Source organism: Cydia fagiglandana, chromosome Z, assembly GCF_963556715.1.
Source record: "Cydia fagiglandana chromosome Z, ilCydFagi1.1, whole genome shotgun sequence".
In the NCBI taxonomy this organism is placed as follows: domain Eukaryota; kingdom Metazoa; phylum Arthropoda; class Insecta; order Lepidoptera; family Tortricidae; genus Cydia; species Cydia fagiglandana.
The window spans coordinates 9,719,831-9,729,034 of NC_085959.1; the positions used below are offsets into that span (position 1 = coordinate 9,719,831).

General features: G+C 42.2%; 2 protein-coding genes across 2 annotated transcripts; both read right to left on the minus strand.

Annotated features, from left to right (window-relative positions):
• Positions 1-622: 622 nt before the first annotated feature.
• Positions 623-3,205, minus strand: LOC134678281 (uncharacterized). The gene has a single exon (XM_063536771.1). The coding sequence runs from the start codon at positions 3,203-3,205 to the stop codon at positions 3,014-3,016; it is 192 nt and encodes a 63-aa protein (XP_063392841.1). The 3' UTR covers positions 623-3,013.
• LOC134678280 (uncharacterized) lies at positions 3,079-5,453 on the minus strand. The gene is made up of 3 exons (XM_063536770.1): positions 5,324-5,453; positions 4,892-5,105; positions 3,079-3,443 (listed from the first exon to the last, which is right to left on the minus strand). Exons 2-3 carry the CDS (start codon positions 5,091-5,093, stop codon positions 3,217-3,219), a joined length of 429 nt encoding a protein of 142 aa, XP_063392840.1. The 5' UTR covers positions 5,094-5,105; positions 5,324-5,453; the 3' UTR covers positions 3,079-3,216.
• Between the last annotated feature and the right edge of the window lie 3,751 nt (positions 5,454-9,204).

A 9,204-nucleotide genomic window follows, 5' to 3' on the forward strand; every position in this document is an offset into this window, starting at 1 on the left:
TAACTTATTTGCAAGACCGAAGTGATCCCATAAGTGTTCCGTGAACAAAGTTTTGTACGGAACACTAAAAAACAATAGTTATTTGTTTTACAAGGGGGCAAAGTTGTTGTTTAACCGCTCGTGCTAATATTGATACCCGAGCAAGCGAAAGATTCCAAAATTGAACCACGAGCGTAGCGAGTTGTTCGAAAAATGGAATCTTGAGCTTCAAAGCACGAGGGTTCAACAAAATTTGCCCCCGAGTGAAACACAAAATTTTTCACCACACCAACCCGAAGCAAATATTAATTGTAAAATATCAAACAAAATCAAACCAAATCAAATTCAAATGAATGTTATTAAATATTTATCACTCAAAATCCTAATTTAAAAGTAATTTCTACCAACAAACATAAGAAAACAACTCAAAATTTGCGTTTGATTGCTTTGCCTCACATGTGAATAAAATGCAACTTTTCTATCAGTTTTTGAAGTGCAAAGTAAGCCTTCCCGAGCTAGTGTGGTGAAAATACATTTGACACTATTCATAGGATAGACAGTTAAAAATAAAAACCTATGTTGGCGCCATCTGAAAAATTCTGGTCTAATAATATTATAGGGTTTAATTGGAAACAATATCAAGTTCATTTACATTAAGTAATTTATTGGACGGATAATAAAAAAGATTATTCAAATAAATGCATTATAAAAAATATTAATCACTACGAATAAACACATAGTCCTAGTGATAAGGCAGTGTAAACAACTAAAGTATAACATTCTGACAAAGCTAGACAATATTCTACTATACGATATAACGCCGGTCTAAAATAACCGGCCAAGTGCGAGTCGGACTCGCGTTCCAAGGGTTCCTTACATTTAGTGCGACTCACGCTTGACTGGACACTTCTAATAGGTTTTCCTGTCATCTGGAACATTCCATGAAATTGTCTATCGTTTGTCCCGTACAAACGCGAATTTTCTGATGATTTGCACTTTTGCAGGTGTAAGTTTCCTTTTCTATGACAAACCGTCGCAAAGTAGGTATAGTTTCGGAGATTTTGGCAATTTTCTTAAATAACTTTTACTTTTTACTAAAATTATATAAAAAAAAAACTTCAACATTTTCAAAATGAGCTCTTTCATTTGATAACTTTATTTGTGTTAAAAGTGGCCCCCATGTTTAAAATTCATCTGTTTACGTTACATGTCCCTCTTTGGGTCACTAATTTACATATGTGTACCAAGTTTCAACTTAATTGGTCCAGTAGTTTCTGAGAAAATAGGCTGTGACAGACGAACAGACAGACGCACGAAGGGTTCCCTTTTTTCCTTTTGAGGTACGGAACCCTTAAAAAGAAACGAACGCTGTTAACTAGAATCACAATCGTACATCTCGATTCTCGAATGTAAGGCCCCAGACCTACCTAAATCGAGTATAAGTCTCGCGCATTGCCCAACATTCGCACAGCGTTAATGTAAGATAATCCAATATTAGAACGTTACCTGCCGGAAAATTACAAAATCGCAATATAAAATTATTAATAATCTTAAAATAAAATATAAAAATATATAATTATAGGTACATCTAAACTTAATCTATCAGATCTCTAAGGACGGAGTAAAGTATGTACAGTCAGCAACAAATATTCAAACGACAGTTAAAAGCAATCCACACTCGATTCGAGGCTCACCTACAGCGATAGAAAAGGGAGTGTAAAAACTCTGTCTAAGCTCTCTTTGCACACAATGTAATTATTTGAGTCATATATTCATAGAAAATTGACATTTATGATGATAATACCACACGGTGTTATTGCAAATATCATGCAGTTATCTTAGTCCAACTCCAAGTTAGTCTTGTCTATGTCTAATGTCTTGACTTTTTTCTTCCTTACTTCTTTCCTTTTACTAATGTCTGACCTATAAGGTTTAAGGTTACTTTTTTGTTTTATTTTTGAACAAGTTCCTTTTCTCTTCTTTCGCTAAGTTTTACATCCATGGTCGTGTGAATATTCGTTGTCTACTATTTTTCAGGCACTAAATGGCATGGACGGTATGTGTTCAGGCACAGAATGGCGTATTTTAACTAGGTTAAATGCAAAAAGTTCAGTCCATTAGGACTCTCCACTCTCTCCAGCTGGTAAGTCAAGGGGTCCATGTAAAAGCTCGCCAAATTATCAAAATCAAATTAAGGCAAGAGTATGCAAAAGTGCATTCTCATCAGACTACCATAAGTTTTCTAACTCAGAAGGTAAAAAAGTATTCAAAAGCTCAGTACCTATTCATGTCTAAGGTTGGTATTCCATCTGTCCAATTTCTTGGTTCAATGTGGATTACATTTCACTCTCTCGCTAAGCAAAATGTGAGACGCAAATACACATTGGACAAAGAAATTGGACAGGTGAAATATCACCCTAAGCTATAGGTACATAACTAAATAAATGATTCTATATAACATTTAACATTTTTAACCTCTAGTCGCCCATACGTCAAACCTTGCCAAGCAAAATGAAATTTTATTTTGTCAACACAGTTCAAATTAGAATGGAACAGGCGACCTTTTTATAGGTCTCTGGGCGGCTAGAGGTTAAGATACTGTCATAATATGAGAAAATATTGTTACACATTCAACTGTACTTTCATGATTTCTACTTGCCATTGAGTACAAAAACTCTAAAGCGGCATTACAATGCTTATGATCTATCATTTAGTACAAAAAATCCAAATCTAATTAAACTAATTATTGCCACAGGGAAGTGGTAACTGCCAAGCACCTCCTTTATAACTTTATTTAACTGGTTTTGCCATTATCTAATGTAATCTAGTGACTAATTTTTTTCTCTTTAGGTATCAATATACCAAATTATTTGTATTATAAATTTCATTATTAAAAAATGGAAGAATTTGTAAAATGTCAGATTAGTCTTTAATTTCAGTAGTATCAAACCAACAGTTACCACCGCGACAATAGAGCAAAGGTGCCCCACATACTACTTATAAACATTGCCTACACTAAAAATAATCATGTCTGTCACGCATAAGAAACCTTCTGTTCATACGCTTCATCTTCCCTCCAATACCCTTGTACCACTGCATGATGTACAGGTAAGGTGTCATGTCTTAGCTTACACCAACGGGCCCCAAATCTAAGCATCAGAATGATCACCAAGAGGATGAATAGAGATAACACGGCCACAGCGGGATATAGCATTAAGAAGGACATGGTTTTTAGATTTATATGTCACTCTCACGCTTATGTAACTCTAGGTACTCTTGAGAGGATGTCAGTGGTTGAGTGGAGACGGACGGAGGGACGTCGCCTCTGCCGTGTTCCTCGTGGTATTCCGTGGAGTATGGTTGGACGTAGTGGACCGGCTGGTAGTCACTCTCTAACTCGGTCAAGTCAAGTGGAGGCTGTTTGTGCGGAGTGGTGGACCAGATGGATACAATCCAACGGTTTCCTGGAAATAAATTATTATATTTATTATACAATTTAAAAATACCTTTTGTGGAAAATATCACATTTGCAAAAATAGCATAAAAATTATAAAATAAGTACAGTAAGTAGGCGCTGAATATTCTGGCGCTCGCCAATCTGCCACACCCAAATCTGATCTGGCAATTAGACTCAGGTGACCCACTTTCTAGCAGTTTAAACAGCTGAACACCAGATTACAGAGCAGTTACATTTCAATTCCACACATCAATACAAATTATCACTCTTAACACTATAAAAGAAAAAGTAACTCTGTCTATCTGGTACCTCTTCACACTTAAACTACGAGCCCCAATGCATATGTTTTAGTCTAGTCAGACCTTTTTTTGAGTTTCTCTTGTCTGTACAAAAATAATGTTTTAGTTTATATATCACTAATATTTAATGCTTATACTAAAGTAGTTTATTTTATATGGTAATATTCTACAATAACTAAACCCAAATACAAGAAATACCATTTGTACTGAAAGAAAAAAATTACACTATTATTTTTATTTGACGGGTAGGAATATAACAGATGTGAAAAGGGCTATTACTAGGGAAAGCAACACGGCTCTGCCATTGTACTGACAATTTTTTTTCGAGCCCATGCAAGCAGCAGTACTGTAGGAGAGGACTGGACTAGGCCTAGTTATGGGTGAATCAAATACTGACAAAGCCATACAACATGTAAGTTTTATGTGATCAAGTTGTTAATTTTAATGTATTATTTAAATACTTATGGATCTAATAATGCCCATGTAAACAAAAATGTTAAAAAATCAACATGGTTTTTGAAAAATCGATTTTTCTTTACAGAGTCTAGGGACACGAAATCAAGTGTCAAAAATAAAGCTTAAATCCTATACAAATCTAATAAAATGGCAATTCTAACAATCCAACATACTTTAGGGGCTGCAGTTACTAAATTATTTTGCAGTACAAAGTAACCTGTCCTAATTTCTATGGTCAAAATGTTCAAGGATTGATTGCCATTGGCACAGGTCACCATGTTTTGTTTCAATAGATTATTTCAAGAACAAGATTGCCAAACTGCAGTTTTCACTTAGGGTGGCAGTTGAGTAAACTTCAATATTAGAATCCTAATGGCCTAGGACTAGGTGGACTTGTGTAAGATTGTCTTGTAATATTTATTTAATTAAGCGTGTTTCAACATATACCATGTGTCCCAAAATTCAACAATAAGCTGGCACCAGAGAATGGACTTGCTCATGACTACTCGAGGAAAAAAAAAAGAAAACAATTTATTATGGAATTCCAAAAAAATTAAAATTGACACCTCTTGTTGTATTTTAACGGCCATGTCTACAATCTATCATTTTTTTTTAGTCTATTAGTCATGAGCAGGTCCATCTTCTGGTGCCAGCTTATCATTGAATTTTGGGACACATTGTATAAGTAGGATCAACTTACCCGTGTGTCGGTCCAGCCAGTAGTCAGAGTACCTCGAGCAGCAGCACACCACGTTCAAAATAAGAATCAAGCCCAGTATTACAGAACTAATGGCAATGGCTATATAGAATGGGGTAAAATCTCCCACTCGCGACACTAAAGGGTTTATGGCTTTGTATGTTCCGTTCCCTGTAAAGTAATAGGGATGATCAGAAGCCGACATGGTCTAACAAACCTGTTGAAGAAAGAAAATTACGTCAACTTATAGGTTTTTGAGATGCGCATGGACAAAGAAATTCAGCGTTATTCGGAAAGAGCTAATTGAATCATGTGAAAATAAGAACAAAAGGTATGTTTTTAGGTCACGCATCATGGAATACGAAACGAGACCGCACCCTAGCTTGTAGGGCGTGGTAAACGGTAACCAACACTATAAAACTAAGGAATAAGTACCTGAAACTTGTTTTGAGATCGAGTCCCAGCAATAGGTCAGAAATGTATTGTTATTACAGATATATACATTTATCGCACACTGTTCACAGGTAGCGCACTGGTGTAACGAATTTTAACAAATGTTTCAACTTCAACTCACAACGATACAACGAACGAAAGTTTATGTTATCCACAGATACAGAATACTATTACATTGTTACACACAGTCAAGATTATAAAATTATGAAAATCGAAAGATTACGAAGTACCAACATCAGAAAAAATTAAAGGGCTCGACTCACCTTTGCGGCCCAACAAAGTGAGATGAAGCGATAGTCAGAATGAAATAACGTATCGCAGATGTTCGAAGGTGTTATTTGAACAAACGTGACTTACTATGATTCATATAGCAAAGGTAAAGGACTTATTTTTGCGGCAAAATGAGATGGACTTATGGGTCTCATGTGGAAGGTTGCAATCATAATTTTTTACCCGCGTTAACATTCTTGCGTGAGCCACGAGCCGAGCGGCGAGCTGAGTTGTGAGACGCGAGTGTAAGCGGTCAGCTCGTGGCCCGTCTCGCGACTCGGCTCGCGCTCGCCTGGCTCGACTGGAGGAGCGGTTTTTTGGGCACGAATCAAAGGGGCTCGCGCGGGATGCGCGTTTGCTGTTTATAGGCGTTTACATTCGCGGCTCGTGGCTCAGCTCGCGGCTCGTCTAGTGGCTCGCCTCGAGCGCAATAGCACGTCTAGCTAGAGTCAGACCGTGAAAAGTCTGCAGCGATTTTGATAGCCCTCGCAGTGTAAGTGTCATTTTAAACGTCAAACTTCTATGAAATTATGACGTATAAATATCTTATATCACTTGTACTGCATGGGCTATCAAAATCGCTTCAGACTTTTCTTGGTGTAACTCTAATAACTACACTAGACCCGGTGTAACTCTAATGACTTCTGGACCCGGGTATGTCCTTAAACTACGTCCAAACCAGCGGTGGTAGGTCCCGCAAGGGGCCGCCTGGTTTGCTACCACCCTCCCGCCGGAGTCAGGCGCCAAGCAGCCTTGCTGCGTTTCGTCTATGAGCGGGAGTACCAGTGCCTTTGGGGGATGATTTGCTGTCAGTTGTGTTGCATAATGCCGGTTTTTGGATCCTTGAGTGACGTCGGGCCGAGCAGCTCTCGCTGGAGGGTAGCGGGATCCGAGGCACGGTCTTGCCGGTGGCCGACCGCAGGAAGTTGGGGGCCCAATTGTACGACAGCCACGTGCGAGAGGCTGCCCCGCCACCTAGCGAAAAATCCTGGAACAGCTCCACCGTGCCAGTTGGCGACTGGACGGGAGGACCCGGTGGGTTATTTCAGGGGGGCTCGGGCGTCCCCGCAGTCTCCAAGTGAGCTCCTCATTGTCCGGATTAGCTCAAGTGATCCAATTGGTAAACGCAACACCTCGACAGGCATTTTTTCACCCATCCCACACTCCACAAATATGAAAACAAAAAGGAAAAAGAATAGGGTTAAACACCGGCTGCACTTCCTCCCATTGAAAGTGCACCTCACCAACATCAGGGGGTTGCACTCAAATATCGATCCGGTCCACCACCATCTTGAAACCGAAAAACCGCACCTATTCTTTTTGACGGAGACGCAAATCAAAACCCCAGCGGACGCGTCGTACCTCAACTACCCAGGCTACTCACTGGAACATAAGTTCAGAGCACGTGCTGGGGTCTGTGTGTACGTCCGCGACGACATTTGCTGCAAGCGTCTCCGTTGCTTTGAGGCTGCCGGGTTTTCCACTTTGTGGATTATGGTCGACTCGGGCTCAGAGAAAACTCTGTATGCCTGTGTCTACCGATCGCACAGCGGAAACCAGGAGACAACTAGGCTCTTTGACCACCTTACTGAGATGGCAGATAAAGCCCAACAGCGGTACCCCGCGGCTCAACTCGTATTCCTTGGGGACTTTAACGCCCACCACGAGGAGTGGCTGTTCCCGTACAAGAACACTTGCCACGCTGGGAGGGAAGCGCGCAAATTTGCTGTATCCCTAAACCTTACCCAGCTGGTAAATGTTGCGACGCGGATACCGGATGTTACTGACCATACACCCAATTGCCTTGACCTTCTGCTGACAACTGATCCAGACAGGCACTCGGTTTCGGTCTCAGCTCCGCTAGGATCGTCCGATCACTGTCTGGTGAAATCCGTGTCGATCCACTCTCCTCCTGATCTCTGCCCTAGGGGCACGAGGAGAGTATGGCGATACGAGTCAGCGGACTGGGATGAGATGCGGCATTTCTTTGCGTCTTTCCCCTGGCAGCAGGTCTGTTTTTCTTCGGGTGACCCCTCGTGTTCTGCTGAGGCTGTTGCGGATGTGATTCGGCAGGGAATGGAATATTTCATTCCGTTCTCCGACCTATCGCTCGATCACAAGACCCGAGCATGGTACAGTTCGGACTGTGCTCGAGCCGAGGCTCTTAAGCAGTCTGCATACCAGGCTTGGGTACTAGCCCGCGATACCAAAGCTGGAGCACAGAGGGTTCGCGCGAAGAAAAAAGCCTTTAACTCAGCTGCCAAGTCCTGCAAACGGGTGCTTCGAAAGGCTCGATTCGACCACGTCAGTCGAATAGGGGCCAAACTCGCCTCCTACCCTCCTGGTAGCAAGCGGTTCTGGTCCCTGTCGAAAGCGGTCGAATCCAACTTCTGCCGACCCACATTGCCACCTCTGCAGAAACCTGATGGGACACTGGCCCACTCCGCGACAGAGAAAGCTAACTTGTTTGCTTCTCTGTTTGCGAGCAATTCACGTCTAGATGCAGGCTCAAAACTTCCACCTACGCTATCTCATTGCAGTTCCTCTATGCAGAGAATTGCTATACATCAAAAAGAGGTACGCCGAGCTCTGCTGAATCTTGACGTGAATAAGGCCAATGGACCAGACGGTATACCTGCACGTGTACTAAAGCAGTGTGCGCCTGAGTTGTCTCCTGTACTGACACGCCTGTACCGCCTCTCTCTCCAAACAAGAACGGTGCCGAAATCCTGGAAGCTTGCAAACGTGCAGCCAGTACCCAAGAAGGGTAGTCGTGCTGATCCCTGCAATTACCGACCAATCGCCATTACCTCCATGCTCTGTAAAGTCATGGAAAGGGTACTTAACGGCAAACTGCTGGCATACCTCGAAGCAAATGATCTGCTCAGTGACCGTCAATATGGCTTTCGCCGAGGTCGGTCTACTGGGGATCTTTTAGCGTATGTCACGCACTGCTGCGGCGAGGCCATCGAGAGGAACGGTGAAGCGCTTGCTGTTTCACTGGACATCTCGAAGGCCTTTGACAGGGTTTGGCACGCAAGTCTCCTTAGCAAGCTTCCTGCTTACGGCATCCCTGCTGATTTTTGTAGCTGGCTATCTGATTTCTTGAGTGAACGGTTGATCAGAGTAGTTATTGATGGCTGCTCTTCGGACCTCATGGCCATTGACGCCGGTGTTCCTCAGGGGTCTGTTCTCTCCGCAACCCTTTTCCTGCTCCACATTAACGACATGCTGCAACCCAGCATTGTAGGTTATGCAGATGACAGTACGGTTGTTGAGAGATATTTGGCTAGTGCAAGGGACAGCAGGGAGGATATACGTTCACAGAGAGAGGCCATGGTTGAGCGAATGAACTTGACCCTTAGTCTCGTTTCCCAGTGGGGTGATGACAATCTGGTCACGTTCAATGCCTCCAAAACGCAGGCGTGTCTATTTTCCGCTAAACGGAGTCCATTCGACCTGACTCCTTCTTTCCGGGGTGCATCTGTACCTATTACCGACAGCCTGGAACTCCTCGGCATGGAGCTGAGTTCAGTCCTCGGCTTCGGCAGCTTCATTGAGTCTAAAGCACAAACTGCGGCCAGAAAGCTGGG

Excerpts from the sequence above, each read along its gene's own strand:
- LOC134678281 (XM_063536771.1), bottom strand. The coding sequence starts at position 3,205 with ATGTCCTTCTTAATGCTATATCCCGCTGTGGCCGTGTTATCTCTATTC.
- LOC134678280 (XM_063536770.1), bottom strand. The coding sequence starts at position 5,093 with ATGTCGGCTTCTGATCATCCCTATTACTTTACAGGGAACGGAACATAC. Across the intron at positions 3,444-4,891 it reads CTGGCTGGACCGACACACGG|GAAACCGTTGGATTGTATCC; the intron begins GTAAGTTGATCC and ends ATTTATTTCCAG.